At 39.3% G+C, this 26,206-nt stretch overlaps 2 protein-coding genes across 2 annotated transcripts in view; both read right to left on the bottom strand.

Annotated features, from left to right (window-relative positions):
- The window catches only part of MIPEP (mitochondrial intermediate peptidase), a 65,900-nt gene extending 46,178 nt beyond the window's left edge, over positions 1–19,722 (bottom strand). Inside the window, exons 1-10 of the mRNA XM_036404174.2 lie at positions 19,531–19,722; positions 16,410–16,583; positions 14,490–14,578; positions 13,382–13,468; positions 12,348–12,411; positions 10,483–10,665; positions 7,689–7,845; positions 7,197–7,245; positions 6,506–6,566; positions 5,813–5,865 (exon numbers count right to left, since the gene is read on the bottom strand). Of these exons, the coding sequence (XP_036260067.1) occupies positions 5,813–5,865; positions 6,506–6,566; positions 7,197–7,245; positions 7,689–7,845; positions 10,483–10,665; positions 12,348–12,411; positions 13,382–13,468; positions 14,490–14,578; positions 16,410–16,583; positions 19,531–19,707 (1,094 nt within the window). The 5' untranslated portion in view covers positions 19,708–19,722. The remainder of the gene's footprint in view (positions 1–5,812; positions 5,866–6,505; positions 6,567–7,196; positions 7,246–7,688; positions 7,846–10,482; positions 10,666–12,347; positions 12,412–13,381; positions 13,469–14,489; positions 14,579–16,409; positions 16,584–19,530) is intronic.
- Positions 19,723–21,080: 1,358 nt separating this feature from the next.
- Positions 21,081–25,264, bottom strand: LOC118699912 (complement C1q and tumor necrosis factor-related protein 9A-like). The gene is made up of 3 exons (XM_036404146.2): positions 25,065–25,264; positions 23,083–23,145; positions 21,081–22,164 (listed from the first exon to the last, which is right to left on the bottom strand). The coding sequence occupies exons 1-3, from the start codon at positions 25,228–25,230 to the stop codon at positions 21,359–21,361; spliced, it is 1,035 nt and encodes a 344-aa protein (XP_036260039.1). The 5' UTR covers positions 25,231–25,264; the 3' UTR covers positions 21,081–21,358.
- Positions 25,265–26,206: the final 942 nt, after the last annotated feature.

The raw sequence follows: 26,206 nt of genomic DNA, 5'->3' as shown, positions 1-26,206 counted from the left end.
CATAATAGGTTTGCTCTGCATTCATTTTGCATATTCCAGTAACTTAATTCACTCTGAACATCTGATTTCAAATGCCAAAGCATTTGTGCTTATAACAAAGCCCAAGAAAGAATGAAAATTCTAATATACTCTATGTCAGAATGTAAGCTAAGTAACTTTACAAAGAGAAATCTCAGTAGCCGCCTAAAAAAAGTAGAAATATCAAAGAAAGCTGTAGTTTCTTTAATGTAAATTCCTACTTCTTATTAAAGGATAAACTACATTTAAGAAATCCAGACACTTTACTTTCACAGTTTGCAGCCCAGCAGTATTTTTAAGAGAAGCAAAGTAGCCAAACCAATTAAAAAAACGATTATAAAAAGAAGTTAACTGACACAATGAGGTTTGGTTATTCTTCAAGAACAGCCGGCTTCAAACAAAAAGGCTGTGCCCCCGTGAGAAACAAAGATGTAGTATGTGATTATAAATAATTATTTCTAAGCTTCTGTGACTTCACTGAGTCGAAATAAAATGCAGACTCCTAAAATCACTTTCATTTAAGCTGTGTCTATGGAATGAGGCTAAGACTGTTTTGTGCAACATGACTTTCATCTATTCTATTAAGAATGCTTTTTATAAAATTGAACATTAGGGATATTTGAATCAGGATCACTGTTCTTCAGAACACAAGCATTCAGACTCAACAATTGCAAATTAGCTGCCAGGCAAAAATTTTTATTGGTGGCTATTATATATAGTCCCTGATATATCCTGACCTCTTTGGGGGTTTTTGTGAGAAAAATTATTATCCTGTTGACATCCACAAAAATATAGACGACAAAGTTAACTATCTCTAATAAAACAGATCCTGTCAAACTTTCAAAGAAACTTGAAAAGATCTTGTTAGCAAAGATAAAAGTAAGATGAACCCCTCAGGTTAACTTGAAGAGATCAAGACAAGGAAAACCCCTTCCAATTTTCATTACATGCCAGACTATGAAACTTAATTCTTTACCTAAAGGGAGTCTCTGAACCATGACTTATAGAAGACTCTGGATTTCTTAAAAATAATAACAATAATAATAATAGAATGCCTTTGTACTCTCATCAACTATAAAGCAGCACCTGTATTTCACATTCCTTTTTTCTTTCTGTTAATTGTACTTCCTAGAATATTTTGGAGGAGGTCAAGGGGTACTTTAGAATATTGGTATCAACACTATACCCAACTTTTAGATTTGATTTAGTTTTCAAATCAACAATTTCTTTGTTCTTCCACAATGTTTTGAATAAAGAAATAATTCTTGAAAGTTGAATTCTGCTTTACAGCAATGCTTTTCAGTAACTTTCAGATTTTCCTCCAAAAAGCTTAATCCACCAGCTTTAGTCACTGGTGAGTTAAAGTAGACTTTCTATACCTCCATTAGTTGATTTAACAGAAGGCATGCCTTACCTTTCTTACAAATAGTTTGTTACACAAAGTTCTCCTCCTCTCTGAGCACTTTGGTTGAAAGATTTCCTAGTTATATTTTGCATTACATTTCCGCTTCAGCTTTCAAACTGAACAGAGTGACAGTTTTCTCACATGTTCTGCAAAAAGTCTGGGCTATACTTCCACATGGCATTCCCAAGAGAGAACAGTCTTTCATAAAACTAAAAGTAATTTTACAAAAAGCAGCCATGAACAAGTTTCTTTACTAGTAACTTGCAAACCTCAATATTAATTGCAGCTTTTAAGAACTTATGAAAAAGTGACTGGATGTTTCACATCTTGGTACTTGGTAACCCTCTGAAAAAACCCAGAAATGGTGCCCACCCTCCCCTGAAGCCAGTAAACCATGTATAGTCCCAACAAGAAAGGAAGTGATTTATTCCTAATCTCTGGCAGCCCCGGATCCAAAATGCCTGCAGCTGTCATGGTGGCTTCTCTTTCCTACACCTCAGGAAACAAACTTATTTTTGCATTGATCTGTAAGTACTCTGCAAGCACATCACAGCTTCAAGTGGAATAAGACCTGGGACATTTTGGCAAAAATCCTAACAGTGAATTACAGCCAGTGAAGTCAACTCAGCCTGGCAAGAACCACAGGTTAAGGAAACAGAAGTGAATACCAAATACACAAAGCTCACTGCTGATGGTTCTCAAGAACACTTCTGCACCTCTGTCAGAAGTGACTAAGCGCAGCCAATCCTACCTTCAAGGCAAATGGCTGATCTCAAAAAGTCTCTCACAGCATTTTGTGGTGATTTTCTGTTGTGTTTTTTTCTCTGACCTGGAAGAAGTCAGCAGGACTACCACATCTTTGCAAGATCAGGGCCTTGAGAATTATAGCTGCACTTACTGAGAAGTAATGCAATTTCATTAATACTTGGGTACTTGTCTGCACTAAAATGCAACATTATTATTTTTATAATATACATATTAGACAGCTTCTTACTTGTTAGATTCCGAAGCATGTCCTAGCATTCACTGGTTTATTACCCTTAGCCTGCCAAAATTCTTGAGGTTCTCCTAATTACTCTATCTTCTTTTAAGACACTACTACCATGAATTTCAGACTTTTGTCTCCTGTTTCTCTTAAAAGTACATTTATACCGACATGTATTTACCCTGTCCCTTAAACTATAGCTACAAAAACATTACACTGTCTTAAGTGTAGCCAGAGACGCTACTTAACATAGGCTGGGGAAAAAAAAAAAAAGGAACATATCCTGTTCCCATCAACAGGAGGCTTACACTTTTGAAGTAGGATCAAGTTTCCAGGGAAAAGACTTGGTGAAAGCTGACAGAAAGAAAATTGTTGCGGCCGGGTTTAGACAGAACAACCGCAACTTGCAGCTTGAGTCTGGAGCGCCTCCTGCTGTTCAAGGGACAGAACAGCTGCAAGGAGCGGTAACGCCGAGGAAAGTGACAAAAACCAACCCGATGCGACAGCAAATGGCATCAGAACTCTACAGTCCAAACGCATGAGGGCATTCTGCATCCTACAGAAGTAAACATCTACTTCTTAGAACTAGTTATTAGAAATCGGGTGAAGGATTTGTTACTTTAATACTGCTACAGTAAAGACTAAATGTATATTTACAAGACAATATATATACATAAATTTAAAATACACAACATGCTGCAAATATAAAATAGACACATTAAAAACATGTCACGAGTTTTAGTGTCATTTGAGATGTAGCTGGTCAAAATCTGGAGGACTAAAGAGGAACGGCTGAATAGGCCAACATTTTCAAGCAGACACACGGTCCCATAGAATATTTCTTGCACCCCCTAGTGCTGAGTTACTTAATTAAGAACCGAATCCTCATAGTCTCTTTCTTTATCCCTACATTTGTAAAGATAATCTGTATCTCATGTACCTGACAATACCTAGAAAATGATAAGTCTGTACTTCAGCTGGAGCCATGGTGACAACAGTAGTCCAAAGGGAATACCCAAAAGCATACATTTGCTTCCCTATCAACAAAAATGTTTTACTAAGCAGAAGAAAAGAGAATTTCCTAATACAAAAACCTACCATGCAAACTACTACTGAGTCACAAAACATGAGAGACAAATACATAAGCCATGCTATGTGCACAGCACTACTACAAATACAACCATGGCATTCTTGTTAAAGACCTAAAGCTAAAAGTAAATTTCTTCCAAAAGAGAGAAACCCTTAGAGAACAAAAAAAAAAAAAAAAAATCTAACAGACTAAACAAAGAACAGGAGAAATGCATGACAGTTAAGTGCATCTTGTTTTAAAATATATTTTGTGATTCCAAGATGAAAAAATGCAAAATATAATAGGACAGAAGTAAAAAAAATTATTTATTGAGCTTATAAATAAAAAAAAAGAAAAATATATATTTTTAAAAGCATTCCATAATTTTCCTATGGAAAAAACCAACCAACCTAGGAAAATAACATCACTTTTCCTTCGATGCATAATTTAATACTGTGAGATAACTGGGTCAGTTAAAAAAAGAGTAACAACAAATAGCCAAAAGTCAAACTCCAGCCAAGCATCAAGGCTTGTGTGACAGATACAGTTCTTATCTTCCAGTTACAAAAGTGCTGATCTGAACATACCATAGTATCCACAGGGCATTCAAGAAGGGATGTGGTCAAACAAGGAAAGTACAAATAGAAGATAAAGAATAGGAGATTCCCATCTGGGTAACAGGGCATTTAGGGCAGAGACATGACAAGGTATATTCCCATCCTCTGGCTGTTGTATGAATACTCTGACTCCTGCCTAGTTTCACTCATAGAGCACAGTCTTTGAGACTGTGCAGGGGAGCAGTTTTCACTTTTCAGAGCCGAATACCCAGTGTCCAGTACCCTGTTAACCACCCACAATATGAGCAGAATAAATGTAAAGCCTTGTTCAGGCAGTTAGATCAAACACTTTTTCCAAAAAGGCAACTATCCAGAAAACAGGCCCATGAAAGATCTACACCCTTGTGTTAAAGCAAAGCAGCTCTGCACACAATGGAAAGGAAAACTACTTTTTTCCCCTTGTCTTGTAGATGCTTGTATATCTGCCAGAAACAAATAGTCCTACCCAAGCTGGAGGGAGAAAAACATTGGGCCCCAATCCTGGATTGTAACCAGGGAGGCCCTACACAGATTCAAGAGACTCTTCACACTGATCCAACTTTCAGACTTGGTGCCTGAATACAAAAAAATAGCAAAGATACACTGCCAATGTCTAGGTCTGTTTTACCTGCAGCTCTTCCTTCACAAAGACACCATGCAATTCTTAAAGTAACTTAATTGGGTCTCTTACAAAGCCCTCCAAGGAAAGGAAATATTTTTCTTTCTAATGCCAAAAAGAGCAAAATTATCTACTTGTGATCATCAGCAACTCAACCATGAGATTGTTAGCTTCATGAGGAGATCTAAGAAGGACAGTAAGACTAAGGACAATCAGCACCAGAAGACACTCTTCCAGGACAAGTAAAAAACACAGTGCCTTCTACACCTAATGCTCTAAGCCTTACACACCAATTCTGAAAACAACCAGGCCAGCTTCTAGCAATCCATTCATGCTGTCTATACTACCACAGCTTTCTGATCCAGAGCAAACTACTATTTTAATCAGATACATCTAGTCTATGTTTGTTTAAAAACCAAAAAACTGTAAATCTGCAGTGAAGGAAGAATTTTTTTCTAAACCCCCTTGTGAGAGCATCACATCTTTCAATTATCTTTTCCAACAGAAACCTCAAAGGTCATTGCTGCTGATCTAATAAAGACAACATGCAGGGCTTACATCTTTCAGAGCTGACATCTCATTATGTGCAAAGGCCTGCACTATTTAGGTCTGTGTAAAGGATTTATTTCCCAGTCTTTGCAAGAGAGATAAGAATGAATTCTATCCATAAACAGTAAAGATTTATGGAAGAAGTTCCTATTTCAAGTCTGCAAAAGAGGATGAAGTTACACATTCAGTAAGAAGCACAATGAAGTTAAAATACAAAGTTGAATTGTATTCAGGGTTCAAAATTTATTTTTAAACATTAGTACAGCCCAGCTAAGAACTAAAAGCAAAACAAGAATAAGGATTTTCTATCAGTTCTAGAACTGCTTCGTTCTCTTTGATCTTCAAAGAGGGCCAATATTTCCTTGCAAAACAACACAGGAGCCAAAAACTTGTACAGGCATTCGAGCAGTAACTAAAAAATATTGCAAACAACCCTCCCACCAGATAATATTTATTTTTTCATCTTGAGGTACATCTTCAAAGAAAGAAATCCTGTTTACGTTGAGAACTTTCTTTGTCTTTATTGCAAGGACACTCATTTACATTACAATCAGGAACATAAGGAGCTTACCTCTCAGCACGAAGGACTCCACTGTAATAGGGGTGATCCCATGGCATCAGCATCTGAAAGAGAATTCCAGCTTATAATTACAATAACAGACAAAAAGTGAACCCAAAGTAAAAGTTTTGTTTCACTTGAGTATTTTTGCAGTTTCAGTAAGTCATAGAATTTTGAAAAGTAATCTGAAACAGTTAGGGCTCAATTCAAAAATAGCATCATATATCATAACCTGAAAACTTTTTTAACACTTCTTGAAGATTGGTCTTCTTATTCAACTATATGATAGGACTTCATACCAGATTTCAAGAAATATACTCAGTTCAAATAAAAAGATAAATCTAGATATGTACAGCATTAAGATACATTCAATGTAGTATACAAACTGGGCTTGAATCTAACCTAAAGCAGAACCTTTATTTATCAAATGAGTCGATTAATTCAAAGCAAAGTGGTAGTTCCTTTCACAGCTTTATGTTTTGGTTATCTCACTATCACTTTGTATAAACCAACAGCAAATACTCAGTATTTAGTTTTAATACAGCAACTAAGTGGTCAGAAAGCATTTGAAGCCAGTAGAGAGAATGTTTCTAATTCTATTACATCTTATACACTGAAGTAGAAGTAATTGTAGAACATGATTACCTTATACTATTTTTTTTTAAAGAAACAAAACAGACAATCACATATGGAAATGTAGCTTACTGAATTGTGGGGATTGAGCTTCATCTTCATCTTTGTCATCATTTCAAAGTCTTTTTGAGTTCTGAAAAATATTTTTATGATGAAAACATTAATGAAAGATTTTTGAGCAGTGAAATACAGTACATGATGATATTGCACCCTAATAAAATGTCCATCATCAGAGATTTACAGTACTATATAAAATGACTAGATAAAATGGCAGGTCCACATACAACAGTAGAAAAACCTTTTCATTCTGCTTCTGCCATTCAGGCACTTTCAAATTCAGTCCCTCTTCCTGTGGTTGTACAGCTCAAAAGCATTTTTATTCTTACAATACCCCCCATGTTTTGTGCTGTGTGGAGCTCAGGGTGGCAAGAGGGACAAAGATGGAAATTTGTTTATAGGTGCAAAATGTATGGAGTTGTGCATATGGCAAGAAGACAAGGATAGGTGTTCCACACTTCAGCTTGGTCTTCCTGTTTGCTGTTAACTGCACTTCTTGCATTCAGTCCTGGGTGTTCTCTGATCACAGACACAGAATCTATTCTAAGCACACAGCTTTTTCTTTCTCTCAAAATTCTGGGGAAGTCTTGGTCTTTATTTAATCAAAGCACATAATAAGCAGCACTGACTAACTTATTATTGCACAAGTCTCTCTATTCTTGAAATAAAGAGTATGGCTAAAAAAAACGTAGCGAAAAAGGCATACCTTTTAGACAACTGCTCAGAAAGCTTCTCCAGAAATTGTCTTACTGTTTCTAGAAGGAAGGAAAAAATATTAAAATTATTCTTCCCGTCCCAAAGGATGTTAAATTTACATGAGATGGATGTTTAATTTAAAGGATGTTAAATTTACATTTACTATTCCAAATAAAAATTCCATTAGATTTTTTTTAACAAACTACTCCACTGACATTATTTTAAGAGAATCTAGTACTCCATTTACTTTGTTATGTGCTGAGATAATGACACCTTCATAATCTAAGAAGTGAGCATCAATTCTGAACTAAAACACCAGATCCTCCTCAGTGAGTACTGTTATTTACAGTGACCACTGAGTATGGCATACAGCAAAATGTAACTGCAATAGAACACTTCGCTGGAAGAATTATGTGCAAACTTAGCTAAAGAAACGAACAACCTTTGGTCTCATGTTACATGTTTGACTTCTCAACATGTCCTTCCATACATGCCTTCCTACCTGGATTTTTGGCCATTGTTCCCTGAAGAGCCCTGTGGGCAAAGGTGTCATAGCCAACCAGCTGAGCCAGGCTGTTCCTGCTCGCAAGCAGCTCCTCCAATCGAGCCAGCTGCTGAGTGTTTGAATGCAGAAAAATCTTGTAAGCAGCTTCCCGCACCTAATACAAGGAAAAAAAAAAGTCACATTGCTACAGAGTGATTTTTAAGAGAAACAAGTGATGCAACTGAAGATTGGCATAACAGCTGTATTCCACTGATATTGGTGGGAAAAGGCCTAAAGTCTTTTAACAATACTAATTACAACTGCCTGACAATTACAGCTCTTACCCATTAGAAGTGGAATGAGGAAATGCAATGAGACAACCTAATAGATCAAGACTGCCAAAAAGGGTCCTGTTCTCTACTCCTGTCAAGAGTCTCTCATCACCTCCCTCTTTCTGCCAACATCTGTGCTTTTCAGACCACTCTGTGGGCTGCTTTAACTCATTAAAACTTCTGAAAATAAACCCAAGTTGTTCTCTGCATATCAGTTAGGTTTGCTAATGGTAGAATCTGACAAGAAAAAGAGACAGGGTCAGAGGAGAGAAAACAGAGGAAGAGAAAAGCCTTATTTCTTTTGTAGTAGAAAACGATTAATCTGCCCGTCTGCCTACAAACTTTTTCCTTTTCTCATATTTTTAGTTTGGGTCTTTAGTTTGGGTCTTTTCATAACTCTGAAAAAAGAAATTAGCTGAAGACTCAAAATTTAATAAAATGCTTTTATGTTTCACAAGCCAATCACCAATAATTTTATTTCTACATATGGAATAAGCTCAAGAAATCCAGCAACAACTTATACTTGCCTTCATCTGAACTAAGCCTCACTCCACATAGCATAAGTGAAGAAAGAACCCTGAAATGTTTCAATATGCTCCTGATCCTAGAATTGTAACTAAAAGTCTAGTTGTAACTAAAAGTCTATGCCACGGCCATATTTCAATGAGTCTAAACTAATTTTAAATTTATAACTCAAAATTAATTCTTTTTCAGAAAAACAACATTATCAATAACTAAAGTAAGTTTTTTTTCAGGATAATCGAGGTTGGATGGGACTTCATGAGGTCTCCAATCCAACCTCCTGCACAAAACAGAGGCAGCTATGAGCTAAGACCAAGTCACACAAAGCTTTTTCCAGTTTGGTCCTGAAACCCTGCACATATGGGATAGACAGCATGACCTCACTATTTCACTGCTTGGGTATCATCAGCAGGAAAAACTTCTCCAACTGGCATTTCTCAACTTTTGCCTTCTGACACTTGTTCTCCTGTCATGCACCATGCTGAAGAGCCTGGCTCTATTTTCTCCATGACCTCCTTTGTAGGTAGGAAGGAGAGGGTGCTGGCAGGGTCCCCCCAAACCACCCCTGCTGCAGGGTGAACAAGCCCAAATCCCTCTGCCCTTCCTCACAGTGGAAGCACTCCAGTTACTGCCCATCTTGGTGGCCTCTGCTGAAGACACTCCTGAAGAGTGGGGCTACAATCTCACCCCTCAGTTTCTAAGGGAAGCCCAGGTGCTGTTGGCTCTTTGCTGCCAGGGTCACTGCTGGCTCATGCTCAGCTTGCTGCTCACCAGTACTGTGGGCCTTTGCCACAGATCAGACCCAGCCAGGCAGTCCCAGCCTGACCTATAACCAGGAGTTCTCCATTTCCAGGTGTATGATTTTGCTCTTGTCCTTTTTGAATTATGTAAGACTGAACCATTATCCCAGCTCTTAGGCCACTGAACCATTATCCCAGCTTTTAGGCCACTCTGAATGTCAGCCTTCACCTTCAAGTGTATTGATTGCTCCTCCCTATTTGCTCTCCCCTGCACATCTGGTAGGCAAAGCCTTCTGTCACTTCCTCTATGTAACTGATAAAGGTGTTAAACAGGGGACCCAGGATAGACTCCTGCAAGAATTCTTCCATTATGAGTCTTCCTGTAGGGTGCATGTCAACCAACTCTCTGATCCTGAAATTGGTCTTTTTACCTATTTGACTGTCCACCAATCCAGACTGCAATCTCCTGCCTTGGACTAAAGTCACTGATGCACACTGAGGCAAAAGCAAGTGATGAGCATCTCAGCCTTATCTGTCTGCTGCCACTGTCACCCACCTTACTCAGCACCTAGCCTACGTTTTCCTTGCTCAGGCTTTTAGTACCAATGCAACAGTAACTGCTTTCATTGCTTTCGATGTCCCTTCCAAGTCACAACTGCAGTTGAGCCTTGACTTTCCCAACATCATACCTACACATACAGGCAATGTTTCTACATTTCTCCTCTGGATCTTGTACCTTCCACTCCATGTATGGTATCTTTTGGAGATGAAGCTTTGTTAAGAGTTGTTTGCTTGTCAAGCCTGGTTCCTGATACATCTGCTTGGCTTTCTAAGGATCAGGATGCACTGAGTATCTCACTACTCTCACACACTTGGAGGATGCTGCCATTAGAGAACTACCTGCTTTCTTGAGCTCCTCTGCCCTTCAGAACTGCAATTCATGGGATCCCACCTCTGAATAAACTGAAGTGTGCTTGCCTAAAATCCAGTCTGTATTCTGCCCCTCTTCTTCCTACAGCCATTCAGGATCTGCACAGCCATTACTTCATACCTGCCACTATCAAATATGCCATTGATTATTACATTCTATCAAAGTTGTTCCCTGTTAGTAATTACAGCATAATCACCAACCACATAGATTTGACTCACTAACAAGTCAAATAACTGATATGCACTTCTGGTATAAAGGATGCCAAAGTAAAGTCAGGGAATACAAACCAGATCATCAGGACAATCAGCATGCAGACCAGCAATTCGTAGGTAATTGCCTTCAGCTGTAAAATTGTACCGAATGTGCTCTGGCAACACATGTTTGTCAATCTTGTTGGGAATGTGAGTTCCTATCAGAAATTCGTTACATAAATCCAATATTCTGACATTGAGCTCGACTGCCTTTTTACGCTGTAAGAAAAATAAAGTACAAAACAATATCTTCAGACAGAGTACAAGCAGAACTCAAAGTTTTTAAACCTTAAAGGACTCTTTCAAAAATTAAGCAGAAAGTACAACACTTAAGATTATACCTACAGAATCAATAAAGTCATAATGCAGGGCAAGTCAACAAGACCAGATGCTCATAAAGCATTGAAATTTCAAAGAAAAGGCCCACGTTTCTGCAGTACGAAAATATATAGTGGAGTTCAAGTAGAAATTACACAAGCTTTGCTAACTTGTAACTGATTGCTATGTAAAACTTTGACTAAAAAAAGAAGCATTTTTAAGAGAGATACCCTAAAACAGATATAGAATAAAATTCTCTTTTTCCTGTTTGTATTGTGCTGTTTTCTGGAGACTGTAAACTATTTACAGTATTTCAATCCTTCTCTTAGAAGTTTGTGATTAGAGTTTTATCATCATCACAGCATTTCACACACTAATCATGCAAGATGTGCTTCAGTGAACTTGCTCACATTAGTACACTGTGGACTGTATTGTCTGTGGGCTCATAGCTCAAAAAAACAAAGGCTGAGGGTACAGATACAACATATCTTGTACAGTCCAAAGAATGACATAACATGATCTCTGTCCTCCCATTCCCACTCTTTCTCTTGAAAATATATCTTCAAGTTTTATTTTAAAAAGCAGGAAGTCTTTGTAGCAGAAGTAAACCTCAACTTAAAACAGGGAAGGATTACTAAAATCTTAAATGAGAAATGAAAAAAACCACTGAGCAGCAAGAAAAGTGAGATAGGCAGGGAAGGAAGAGAAAACATGCAAAAATAAGTGAAATTGTAACTGAAAGGAGATGAAGCATCATAGAACCAATGGCCAAATCAGACAAACTCCAGAGCTGAAGTTTCAGGGTTGTTCTTTGGACAATGTAATTGTAAAAATATATTCTAGAACCATTTTCTAGGTCACAAAACACCATCAAAACCATTATCTTCAGAATAACTCTTTAGCATCAGTCTGGTAGAAGAGCTTTTGTACGGATCTTTTTGGAGGGCATGACTCAAATAAACAAGGAATTAACTTCATACAGTGACATGAACTCTGAACAGACAGATCATCCATACCACAAAGCATGGTGTAAGCTGCTGGGTTTGAAAAATCCATCACTAACTACTGCAAAAGTATATAAAAGCTCCAAGACAGGTAATCAGACCATGCCCAGATACTCAATTTTGAACAAGATTTACACCTTCTGGTTATGTGAGCACCCCAGGAGTGCCTGGACACACACCTGAACCCTTCTAACACACTCCACTTGATTAACCTCAAGGTCATCAAGGTGCATGGAGTGCTGCTTTTCCCCCTCTGTAAATATCTTGTTCTGATAGCTGAGTAGCTATTTTAAATATCTGATGCAGACACCAAAGAAAGAAAATAGGATCTCAGGACTTGCTTATAACTCCTCAGGACAGAAAGGAATGATGAGGACCAAACTAGGAAGAACAACCAACTATCTAAAAACTACCTTCAGAAGTGATTTAAAATCGTCAAAGTTAATCACTTCTAAGGCAACAAAATTCCACATAGGACAAACTGACCCAGAAGCACGTGATTTCATGTCCCACATGTTTCATTATCTGGTCTTTTGTAGACAGACAAATTTCTGTTCATACATTGTAGCCAGAAATTACCTTTTCTTCATCCAAATGAATGCCACTGATCTCAAAATCAAACATAAAAAGTTCTGCCACTCGCCTAAAAATACAGTAAATCCCTGTTAAAACAGCCTCATTTAATACTAAGCAGCATTTTTTAACAGATCTTGCCTTTAGTAGTTATTTATGTTTCATGTCTTTCACAGAGATTAACACCACAGTTATATGAACGTTTTTATTACGGACAAAGATTTCCTACATTTTAGGTCCTTAATAATTCACTCAGTGAGAAACAATTTGTCCTTTGTTCTTAGTTTAGTCATCTGCTTTGAAAATATCCTTCAAAATAATTCCAGTACCTTAATCTAGATGTTCAAACAATTTGTGCAAATTACCATTTTAATTTCCTTTCACACTTCATTTATTTTAATATCAGAAAAACATCTTTCCAAATCTAACATCCTTGATTGTGGTGAAAGAAAGAAGAAGGAAATAACTTACTCATTAAGCTTGTCTAACCATGTCAGTGAATAAATAATTCAAAACTGTAACTGCATAAGCAGCTAATCAAACCTATTACAGCAACCATAAAGTAAGCTTTCAATAACTATACTGCTAATCTAATTTTGAAAAATATAAATTTCTATAAAGTGAAATCAAGTTATATAGTCTGTTCCTAATTTTATTCCTAAGCACATTGATACTAGACACCTATAGTATATATGTATAGTATATAATTTTAATCAAAATAATATTATTGAAGAAAATATTAAGTTTTCTTTTATTTTGTTCTTGCAAGATCTCAGTTATTCAGCATAAATATATCTTGTGCTCTACAGTCACATTCTCCAAGATTACACAACTACAAACTTCCTAACTCGTGTGCAGGTAGTTTGGTAGAGACTAGTAAATGAATAATGGAAAAGTGGTTTGTTTTCCAAAAGTTGCATTTATTAATTTAAGAAAACACAAAATATAAGTACAATAAGGAACAAGATATAGCATCTAAGAAACTAAATCTGCAAAGTTCTATTTAAAATCTATGAAGATCTATAAGCATTAATAAGTACCTGGTTTCTGGATCTAAGGAACTCAATACAGTTTCATCAGCTAGCAGACGTCTCAGACTCTGACAGAGTTCAACATCTGTATTTAATCTGAAAAGATACAGGGTAAAAGAATCATGCACTAACAACAGACTAATATTTCAGTTTCTTGGTATTACTTATTCAAAGGCAGTATTTAGTGAAACAACATTAAAAGCCAAGGACTGTATTTTAAAATGCTTTCTGGTTCACAGTCACAGTTAAAAAGTAGAAAATTTCTAAACAGAGCATAAGTGGACAAACCAGCATGGAAACAGGCATTGTGCATCTGACAGAAAAATACTTTTGGATGGTACTTTGTGGCAATATGAGCAAGTCTAACACTGACTGCTTATTTTTTTATGAACAAAGATAATCATGGTGAGAGCATAAGGGTGGGAGAATGGTTTTCTAATCCTTTCTTTGAAAGGACTACATTAAAGGAAAACCTGTGCTCAAGTTTGCCATCAGTTAAATGTGCTGCTTACTGCCACTGGGCTAGACTAAGAGCTTACTATCCCCAGAACACTTCCACACACCAAGCACTGTCCCCATGCAGATAACACTGAGTCCATCAGATTTGCTGGCATGTTATCCTGCACTCCCAGGTGGGATACAGTGGGCAATGAAACACATGCACACAACAGTTTATGAGCCTCCCAAGATAATATGTGAGCAATTTCTTCTTTCTACAAATTTTATGTCTGAAATGGTTTCAGATATTAAAGTCATATTGTTATATATAGTATGCTTAATCAAAGTCCTGAGAAATCCACTTGCAAGCATTTTGTCCATAAACTTTACAAACACTAGAGAATTGTCACAAGTCCTAGAAAAATGCCACTTGAGCCTTTGATGGGCTTCAGGGACATGGAGTCATAAACTGCAACTAAAATAGAAAAGCCTTTCATAAGATACTGTAACAAAACTAAACCCTTAAATATCTGTAATATCTGTAACAGAAGACTGACACTTTGCTCCCATGCACAAATATTTTTAGTTGATTGCTGTTTTCATAGATGATCATACAGTAATTTTTAAAGCTTCATATGGAAACAGAAAAAAAAAAATAGAAAAAAAGAAGAAAACATACTTCTCTACCACAGTACCAATGTTCCTGCAAGCTTCTTCAGCAGCCTCTCTGAATGCAAAGTCAGGGTGGGCAACTTTTACAAAATCAGCCTGACACAGTAGAAGAAGAAAACAGTGAGGCAAAAAGACAAATAAAACAACCTTCTGGTTTATAAATAAATTACATTCAAGCAGTTCCATTTATATTAACATTGATTTCTACAGTTCTATGCAATCATTCTGTAGAATTTGCCTTTTTTGTCTAAAATATAAATCTGACCGGAAAACTTTGCTGACAATTATTAAACCACACAGTGCCTTGTGCCCTTCCAATAAACGTTATTAATTCACACCCTTCTTAAGACATTTTAAGCAGTGTGTATCTTAAGAGTCCTTATTACATAGACCTACTCCAAGATACTTGAATGTTATTAAAAATTATTTTCAAAACTAAATTTTCTAGTTAAGATGAAAGCCCACCACTAAATGTGCACATTTCCTAATAGGAAGAAATGGCTGCAAAGAAATACTGATTTTTTATAAATCTCCAAATTCTTCAGGGGTTCATAAGGCTAGAAGGATGCTAAAAGGGGCTGGGGAGCTAGGGGCTTCCATGACTGCTGACACAAAGTCAGGGTGGTTTTAGCGCTGAAATGATAGACTTAAAATATTAGGAATATATTTAAAGTCTAGGACTATATTGAAGATATTAAGCGTGATTTTACAGAAAGTACATGCAACAAGCTGATAGTGTAAAACATTGCCTTTCCATTGAAAAAGCAGTCTTAGGAATGTTACACACTTTAAATTTTTATTTCTTAGAATTCCTTTTTAAAATCCTGTATAATACTGACAGAAAAGGTGCTGAATGACAGGTATCAAAATTTCTAACAACAGGTGACCATGACCAAATAACTTCCAGACAGTTCTGCAAGCTGTGTAGCTGTGAACATAAAAAGCCTGAATATAGTATAAAGGAGATAATTTTAGCTCAGCAAACTTACACAAAACTACGGCCACTGAATTCTGACATTAAAGCTTTATTTAAATATTGATTGAATAAGCAGAATTAGGCATAATCTATACAAAACATAAGAACTAATGACTTGACAGAGCTTGTAAGTACTTTCAGAAGGAAAAAGTGCTTGGCACAAAAGATGTCTTAAATCTACAAAAGAATAAGAAACAAGACTGGAGAACTGAAAACATACTGAGACATTCAAATGTGAAAACCCAAGTGACCTGAAAAAACTCAGTGACTTATTCACTAAGAACCAATTTCAGTGTGAAGGTTGGTTCTGCTTCCTCCAACCAAAGAATGATGCTTTGATAAAAGATATACTTTGGGCAAACTTCCATAGAGCAATATGAAATGCTCTAATAAAGTTTTGTGATGCAGAATATCAGAGCAAGTACTCTAAATCTGTGGACCACAAAAACTACAATCTAAGAAACTGCTGCCTTTTTCTTGTGTTAATAAAAAAGTGATACTGCTGCCTTTGCTCTGGAAGTTCTTTATAGACCTTCACCTATAAACGGTCATAACTTAAAACATGTGCATTGTCACACCAACTTTAGCTCTCAAATCAAAACCCTCTTTTCCACAATATAAGTGATGCTAGAGAGCTTATGTGTTAATATTGCAGCAGAAGCATGAGTTCACTGTTGTTTTTCTTGTTGCAGCTTCTATATTATTTTTGCATCTGTCTTAAAAATAATTGGACAGTTTGACAGGATTTGTACTTCACTATCATTTGGTAAAAGCCTTTGTAATTCACTTTCAATCAATTTAATTTTCTGTCTTAACACAAAACTTCACGGAGCTGATGTGCTATTTCTACACTGCTATTACTGCAGTGTAGAAAATCATAAAATGGAACATAGTGTAAGCTTAGCCAGTTTAAAAGAATTTATGTAAAAATAATAAAAAAAAATAACATACCAAGTCTGCTACTCTGCACAGGCTATCTGAAAGCTGATCAAAGATCATTACAGTCTCTGGCCCAGGTGGTGTTGAACATGCCTTCTGGACAAGCTGTTCTGATTCTTGCAATGCTTTGTCCTGTGCTTCTTGAAATCCTTCTGGACAGCTCAGTTCTGGAACACCAAACAGACCCTGCAGTGCAAAACACAGGGAAAACACATCACTATTGCCCTCCTTGATTTCTGCACCTTTCCTTTGTTTCAAGACTGAATTATCACCACAGAATTTTACCCGAATGACCCCAGCTAGCACACTGTAACACTTCACTGGACAGCAGCACCAGATATCAAGAGATTGCAGGCAACAGAACAGTTTTCTCAGGCTCACTAAATGAGCCCCCAATAGTGGAAGCAGACCTCAAAGAAATAATCAACAAGTGAAAATGTTTGTGGAATGAACAGTTTTATTCCCGAAGTTCCTATCAAGCCGGGCCCTGTCCCACAGGGCAAGGTAAACACACTTACTTGTGCAAGGTAAATGCAGATGGCACCTATGTTCTGCATTTGTGGAAGAGACTTAGGTTCTACCACTAATCAAACAAAACTACTAATGCTAACAGAAAGAGAAGTTCCACAGTGCAGACCTACAACAAGAAAAAGATTTCAAAGAATCACAGAATCCCCAAGTTGGAAGTGATGGCTAAAGACTTCTGGGTTTTATGTATTCTTTATGTATTTGTAGCTTTGTAGACTGTTAATACATAGTTATAACTTCTAGTAATTTCCCAGCTCTCTTTCTCACAGCTAACAAACTCCTATTGATGCATTCTGGAAATTCTGTTTAGTCATGCCTGTTAGTTTAGCAAGGACACTTTATTTTGCACCACGTACCACAGACATAATAACATGCAGAGTTAGAAGATTGGGGGAGCTCCAATGAGGCTGAACCCAGGGGGAAATTATCTAACCCAGCTGCTCTTCTAATTGGACAATATTTGATAGGTATACTAATCAACTGACCTTATAAAAATGTAGAACTACAGTATCATGTGTACATATCACCCTGTTGTGCACCTTGAAGGCTTTCAGTTAAAGATTTGCCTTTGTATTATCATTTTAACACTGTTTGAAAAAGCTTTGAGTTTTATTCCACATGAAGAAAGGACCCACAAGGACCACTGAATTCAAATTCCTGACCCTGCACAGCACCCTCCCCAAGAGTCACACCATGTGCCTGAGAGCACTGTCCAAACACTTCTTGAACTCTGTTAGGCTTAGTGCTGTGACCACTTCCCTGGGGAGCCTGTTCCAGTGCCCAACCACCCCCTGGGTGAAAAATCTTATCCTAGTAATTCCTTAATTTCATTTAAATTAAAGCAATATCTCTTCAAGCAATACATCCCTTTGCAACTGCATAACTACAACATGAGCATCTCCTCACCTCCTGACTACAGCACAAACAGTGAAAGGTATGTGATTTCACAGAAAATCTACCGCTTCCAAATTCAACTTCAGTATCTAAAAGCCACAATCTGGATTTTCAAATCTGCAGTCCAGTCAGTTTATAATCCACTTTCTGCAAACTCTTTGTATTGTTGCAGGCTTGCAGCTTGCTAATATTTATCCAATAAATCAAAAAGCTACAAATTGACAGCTTGTCTGTACAAGTATATATTCTTGAACCCTTCAAGTACACATCTGGAACATTTTGGGTTGCTTTTTCCTATTTTCTTTCTGTCACTGTTGCTAGAAGCACCTTCTTTATTTGCTAATGAAAGAAAACCTTTCCTCACACTTCCCATGTTTTAATGTATTATTCAGGAACAGAAACTGGACTAAAGTGAACATTGAAAAAGGTATTTTTATATTTTTACACATGTGCACAAAACATAAATATACTTGTGTCACAGGACTCTTGAATAATGTTTGCTGTGTAAGACACTCAAGACTGCCCTATCACTCAGATCCTCAGCCAGAGGATGCAGTGTCCTGCAATATCCCTGGGAGCTCCAGGTCTTCCTGACATCATCACCCACCCCCCCAAGCAAGCTCATCCAGCACATGTAGTGCTCTGTGACCAGGTTATACCTTCTCTTAGAGATAAATTAACTGTAGAACTCCTATTACATATGATATCAAGTTTGACATAAAAAAATTAAAATTACAAAAAAATGAAGCCTGGTGTAGTTCTCTCTGTTCTTTAATGTCATTGGCTGCGTGGCTGAAACGTTTTTGTCTTCACTTGGTCTCAGCATTTACATCCTACCTGGCACAGCCTCTTTTTGAGTCTGAAATACGCACCTCTATTCCAAAAGAACCGTGGGCCAAGTGAATCACCTGGAGCACATTCCCTAGACCAGCCAAATGGATAATATTTAAGTGGATTATTTCCTGAAGCAAGACTTCCACCAGTGTGCTTGCAGAGGCATGAGAACCTGAAGAAAGATTTCCCAAGCAAGTGCCAGATTATAAATAGAGGTCAGATTTGTCCTTCCTAAAACCCAAAGTTCAACAGCTCCACCAGGCTGGGCACCATGGCAGGAACAGCTGAGTCAGCAGGCAAACAGCTGGATTTTACAGCTGCACCTCTTCTGTATGCACTGCGGTACCTTACCCTCTCCGGGTAAGAAGACACATTAACAAACGTTCCTGACCCTAAAAAGATACGCATCAGAAAACTCAACTGTCACCAAATTAGCAAAGAAATCCTTTTCTCGCCACAGGCAAGACATCAAGAATAAGCCCAGGCAAGAGGACGTGAGCAGCGCGTCTGCTCCCGAAGCACTGTCCGAGCGCAGGGGCACGGCACTGACACGTGAACGACGGCACAGCCAGGGGAGGGCCGGAAGGGCAGGAACGGGGAATGGAAGGGGCAGCCTCACTTTATGGACGTATGGGCACCACTGAAAAAGCGTTCCCACGCACAAGGCCGTCACTGTCAAACGCTTCTGTGTCCAAAACCAACAACGTTTGGGTTTGCTAAAACCAATATAAACGCTTATAAAAAATATTACACATAAGAGAAAAACTACCCTCAAAAATTCCCTTAAAACAGTTGAGACAAGCAGAGCAAAGCACGAGGCTGCCAGCGACCAGGGCTCCTGCCGCAGCAGGCCCGGCCCTCCCCTCCCGCCGCTCACCGTGTCCCTGCCCGCCGCACCGCCGCGCAGCGGCTGCTGCTGCTGCTGCTTCACATCGAAGGCGCTGCCCACGGGGCACCAGCTGGTGCTGACGGCACGGCCGCCCTGCCCCGCCGCCCGGCCCCGCAGCGCCCGGCCCAGCGCCGCGGGCAGCGCCCGCCGGCAGCCGCCCAGCATGGCGGAGCGGAGCACAGCGCGGGGGAGCGGAGCGGGCCTGGCACGGCCGCGGCCTCCGCACGCCCCGCTCGGCCGCGACCTCCGCGCGTCCGCGCCGAGGGGAGGAGCGGTAGCAGGAGGCGGAGCGAGGCGGAGCGAGGCGGAGCGAGGCGGAGCGAGGCGGAGCGAGGCGGAGCGAGGCGGAGCTCCGGGCTCCCCCGGGCCCTCAGCCCGCCGGGCGTCTGTGCTTCGGGCTCGGAGCGTTCCCTGCACCTGCCCTGCTTCCCGCCGAGCACCTCTGCTCCGGGCTCTGAGCGCTCCCCCGGCCTGCCCCGCTTCCCGGGTCACCAGCGCCCGACCCGGCCGCACCGGGGCCTCTGCCGGCTGATACCTGTCCTACACGTTCTCCAGTAAAACCTAAGGAAGGCCCTTTTAAAATGGTTTTTCGGTCTACGTGTTTCTGTGATACAAACTTGCCGCGTGTGGCTCATGGGAGGAAATTTCGTCTTGCTGAAAACTTCACAAAGCCCTTTCCTCCGCCTGAGTGCACTTGTATCTCCCTCGCTGTCATTTGAGAAGTGCAGCTGTTCCTCCTCGATTAACCCACCGTGCCCTTTCCGTTTGGGCTCTGTGATCCACACTCGGGTTCAACTACTGTGGGAGCGTGCCCACATTCCCCTGGTACCCTGAGGTGGTGATGGGATGCCAGGCCTTAAGCTCCTAATACTGCGTTTCATGATACTGACCCATCTCCATTGGCATCTCTACTTTATTCTCTTCTAAGAGAAGTGAATGAGACTTCCCTTTTTAATTTTTTTTTATTTTTTTGAGTTTTAGAAGAAAAGGAGTGGGGGGAGGGGGGAAGAAGAAGAAAAAAATTGGGGGGAAAATGACAGAATTTTAATGTATATTTTATTTCCTGGTTCATGGCACAGGAAATAACTCTTGATCAGTTCTCTGGCATGGCTGCTTCAGTATTGATTAAATATTATCTTAAATCTGGGAGAATTTGTTTTGCACCAACTAATTCTGAAGTACAGCAGATTTATGCTCTATTTTTGCACTGGCCTTGAAAATCTGCCCACATCAGAGAATCCACATGGCCCTTCCTCCTATCACTCCATTTTGTTCAATTTCAGACCTGTGACTACACAGAGAGAAAATAACCATATTTAAAAGCTGTAAATGAAACAATGAAACTTGCTTGCACCGCACAGCAAGCAGCTTCTGCAGAGGTATCAAACTACACTAATTTCAATTTTAAAAATTATTTTAAAGTGGTTGGATGGAAACTAACCAAGTTTCAAGTCCATCTACACATGCCACATTGAAAGATATAAAACTGGCTTGGAACTGTTGCTTCTTGCTTATACAAGATATCCCACACGACATAATTCCGGAACTTTTGTCTTTTATTTCATCACACTTTGCTTTAAAATTTGTTCTTCAGAACTGGGGTACACACCTCTTATGAACACGTACAGTAAGTCACCAAACCACTAATGTTGTTAAGCCCAGCACTGTAGATTCTGAAGACTTGTCCTCTCTGTGCAGAAGCTGCTCCTGAAACCAAGCGTTTTCTGTTGAATCCAGCAGAAATTTCCCAGCAGGTAACAGCTTTCGCAGGGAGGGCTGAAGGGCACAGACACGCAGCATTTAGGATAACGCGGAGCTACAGGGTGTGCAGCAGCAGTGGCTCCAGTGGGTCAGCGGTGCTGAACAGGAGGAACCCAGAGAAGGTGGTATCATCATCACCATCTGCATAGAGCCCATTGAAAGCCTCTCCTTGGTGGGCCTGCAGCCACACCTCATCTCCTCCCTGCAGCTCGAGGATGGCGGCTCCCGAGGCCTGGTCCTCTCCGCTCTGGTACCTGTCCACCGTGTGCAGCATCTTGATGCCGTTCTTCACGAGAGCTACTCGCACGTTCCTCGAGTAGACAGTGATGTGGTAGGTGAAATAGTAAACGCCGGGGTGCTTGCAGGTGAACTTGCCAGTAGCCAAGCTGAAGTCATTCAGACTGTTATACAGCACCTTGTCAAACTTGATCGGGCGATTTGGAGGGGGAAACTTGGTGTTGGCTGTAAGGCCGACACTGAAAGCACTCCTTGGCAGGACTCCCGGGGCACCTACCTCCCCCTTGTCTCCTCGGTCTCCTTTCAAGCCTCTTTCCCCCTGAACTCCCGGATTACCCTGTGGCCCTATGCCTCCAGTATTACCTTTAGGACCTGGATTACCAATCGGGCCAATCGGCCCTGGGAAACCAACTCTTCCAGGATGGCCAATTTCACCCTTTGTCCCTTTTGGACCTATGGGTCCAATGTCTCCTTTTAACCCCTTTTGTCCTTGCAGTCCCAGCTCTCCCTTCTGACCTTTGTAACCCACTGATCCTATAAATCCTTTTGGTCCCAGTTTCCCAGGTGGTCCTCTTTCTCCTTTATCTCCTTTGTTCCCCTTCTCTTCAACAGTCCCATTGGTTCCTAAAGGGGGAAAAAAACCAAAACCAAAACCAAATAATAATAAAACCAAAACAAAACAACTCCACAACTTTCTTGTGATCTTCCATTGGAAGGCACAAATTGAGGTTCATCATGAGGAGACACATGTGTAGGTATGCATCTCCACTGTGCATACTCCACTGTGCTCACTGTACACAGTTTCTCTCATACATTTAAGTACAGGATAACCATAATACCTGAAGAGCCTGCTATTTTGTTAGAAAACAGGTGCTCTGGCTGGCAGCAGCAAGAATAAACTCAAAGAAAGGAAGGTTATCTATGGGCTGATGATAACACTGACAGCTCACATAATGTCATGCAAAAGCAACATCTGTCCACACTTTTTTACAGCCTTTGGCGTACAGAATGGGTGAGAGGGCTCACAATTTAATCAGAGGAAGAGGAAGGGGTTTTTTTTACAACACCCTGAACTTGACTTGAACTGTCACATGTTTCTATAATTTCTACATATAATTTCTACTTCTCCTGGGTTACATAGGTTGCTACTGCAGCACAACTAAAGGTGTTTTGTCCTGGTTACTTGCCACCCTATGCTTTATTTATCCTTCATCCATCATTGATCAGAAGATCCAAGCCTTCAAAACTGCTCTGATTGCTGCATAAGGTTTTGAAAGTGAAGATCTCATGATGTGAAAGGCACTTTAGCAGGTGATAGACAAAAGACACTATAAAGAGCTATGCACAATCCGTCAAGAAAAGAAGCTGGTCAATTCTGCTCAACAGCCATTGGCTTCTCATGTAGGGAATAATGCTGTTTGTACAGTTTTTTGTTCTCAATTTAGAAATTAGAGAATTTAAAATAGATGAGATGTATGATGAGTTCACAAACACAAGGGCAGAAGTTCATAGACAAATATTAAATTGAAGCACTTCTCTGACCTCGTTCACCTTTCTCTCCATTGACACCATCTTTTCCTGGACTTCCAGGAATTCCTGGTTCACCTAGTACAGAAATAAAACCACAGATATTCATTAAACAAATTACCAGAAAATTTGGGAAGAGTCCTTCTTTAATCTTTCCTCTGTAATCCTGGCCAAACAGTAATGTAAAGCATACCTTATTCTTGACTTTTAGTGTCTGCCACTGCTGGGAGTTTTATCTTACAGAGAGAAACTCTGCTTGAGGATGGTGCTTTTGGGGAGCAGAAGAAATCCTTGGCATAAAGAGGTGAGTTATTGACACATGTACAGTTGTTATAACCTGGCGAGGATCACCAGTGTGAAAGCTTCTTCTCTTGTTTCCTCCATCCATGGAAATTTAGCAAGAAGCATTGCTGGGGCAGGAAGCCTTGCAGTTAGACAAGAATGTGGTTTTGTGGTGGGCCTGGCAGTGCTGGTTTAATGGTTGGACTAGATCATCTTAGAGACTTTTTCCAGCTGTAATGATTCTGTGATTCTAAGAATGGTGAACTCCCACCTCAAGAAGAGACATGCAGGAGTTTAACTGATGACACTGGATCATTACAGTGGAATAATATTGCCTGTAAAGCTGAGGAAGGCATTCACACTCTTGATCCCTGTACCTAGCATGATATGGACTTTCCACTGCTCTACAGAGAGCAATTATAGAAGTGATTTTTGTAGTGCAGAGGTAGTACAGATGCCCAAGAGGTCCATGATCAAATAACTGAATGCATCCTGAGTGCAGGAACAGAAGAAAAACAGAGTTGGCAGTTTGGTTGTAATCATATTCCAAGAGTAGCTCTCCAGTCATATGGACCAGAGAACAGTTCTTTAGCAGTTTCCTGCGCATTGGGTGCATCCCAGCATCTGCTGAAATTTCATTGACTTGGTAAGGAACAAAATTAATTCTCATGTATTAAACCACAAAGATGTATCTAAATAGAGTGTAAAAATGGTGCATTCACCGCACTTTGTTCAAACAAAGAACAGTACAGTACAGGAACATTTAGGAAAAATGTTGGAGAGTTTATCAGAATCTAATGATATCATGATAACTCACTGGAGTGCAGGAAGGGCCTTTATAAAATAAATGAAAATATGAAAGCTTTAGGTTTTCTGGTTTTCAGACCTTTCTGGAACCTTGCATACAGAAAAAGAGGGCAGTTAAATGTATGTGCCTGTTAAGATGCTAATGGAAATCTTTGTTTCTTTCTATATTTTAAAAGGTGATGAAGTGTTATATGTCCACATGCCTGCAGATTTATCACCTTGTGCGACCCTGGCCTTGACATTCCAGCATGGATACATGGGCCATCATTAACCTAAGACTTAAGGTATTATGGGGGTGATTAGCTTTAGGATTATCACTGGCTTTGATATCTCACACAAATCTCTATTATAGCCTGCTAGAGTAGAAATAAATCCTATATTGTTGCTCAATGGTCTCCATTTCTGAACTTACTCTAGTGACTCTTGAGTTACAGCAAGTAGGCACACTCAGAATCGAGTCCTACCAATGTATAATTTAGATAAGAAAGAGAAGTCGTCTTATCACTGCATACTTCCTACTACACCAAACAAGGTATCAGTCATTGCTTTTTTGTTTAGTGAGCTTGAAGCTCTTTGCAGAAATATAATTTCTATCTTACAGGAGTATGAATAGGTTTGCAGGCTTTAAAATTTTCAAATACACTTGAAAATATTCCCATGATAGAAAGTAAAGCCTTTTTTCCTTTGTTTTTTATCCCATGAGCCTGACATCTCCATAGTATTTGCTGTCTTGCTTTCATTAAGCCTTTTTTTATATTTCCTTTTTCAAACAGGTAAATGACAAATGTCTTAAATGTTTTCTGAAGGCTAGGCAGAATAATCCCATTCATGCAGAGCAACTACAGACAAATTTGGGAGTGAATGACCTTGCATTTGATATACTAAATCATTCATTCTGAACACAGTACCTGTATCTCCCTTGTCTCCTTTTGACCCGTCACGTCCATCCCGACCAGGTATGCCATTATGCCCAGGATTGCCAGGGATGCCAGGATACCCTTGGGTGCAGACATCCTGGATCTGTGTTTCTGCTGTGCTGACTACAATTGCCAGCAGTAGAATCCAGCTTTTCATTCTTTAGATTCGTTATGTGACTTTGGCTGAAATATTTAAGAAGAAAAAGTACATCTGCCTATGCCTACCTTAGAAACAAATACAGGGTGGTGCAGGGACAAAAATAAGGAAATGGGGTTTCACCATGTCTGTTCTTTTGTTTTATTTATAAATCTCTCTATAGCATTAATTACAGTCCTGGAGACTACTGAGTGCTATTTTAAATAATTATTTAATGGACATATCAGTCCTGGCATCATTCTACATTTAAAATATTAGCTTTACACAATTCTCCATCCACATTTCTCCCTGCACCTACTTGTGACTGCATGGTTGTACCTTTCATCTTCCAAGATATAGTCTCATGGGAGGTGAGCTAAGGCAATTCAACCCCTCATTCAGCAAAAGCAATCACTTTTAAAATTTTAATTTTTTTTATTATTATTATTCACTCAAATTAGTCCCCTACTAGGTTAATAAGTGAATGACCTCAGATGAGGGGTTAGAGCTGGAGCAGAGTGAGATGAGGGCAAAGGTGTGAGAGATCAAGAGAGTTTTTTGGCAAAAACAAGTCTTTAGCTGGGTGCTCCCAATTCATGTAACTTTGCTACTAAAAGTCCATCTTATATTTATCTTTTCTCTTGAGAGCCTCTCCTATATAATGCTTTTTAATATAGGCCCATTGAAATACATTAAGGCTTAATCCTGGACACAACTGGTTTAATTGAGTGTAAGAGCAATTGTTGGGAAGAGATTAGACTGAGGAATAAAAAGCAAATAGCAACAAAATGAATACCTGTTTTATTTGGAATTAATATCCAGAAATGTTAATGGACAGAAGCTTCAGCTATATAGGTTAATACTTAAACAGGTAAAAGTGATTCTTAGTATGAGTAAATGTTACACAATCGACTTTGGAATTAGTTCTTTTATTAATGAGGAGTAAGATCAGTATTTCTTTTGCAATATTAACTAGCATTAACTAAAAAAATATTTC

This window comes from Molothrus ater, chromosome 2 (genome assembly GCF_012460135.2).
Source record: "Molothrus ater isolate BHLD 08-10-18 breed brown headed cowbird chromosome 2, BPBGC_Mater_1.1, whole genome shotgun sequence".
Lineage (NCBI taxonomy): Eukaryota > Metazoa > Chordata > Aves > Passeriformes > Icteridae > Molothrus > Molothrus ater.
This window is presented reverse-complemented; position numbering and strand designations above follow the sequence as displayed.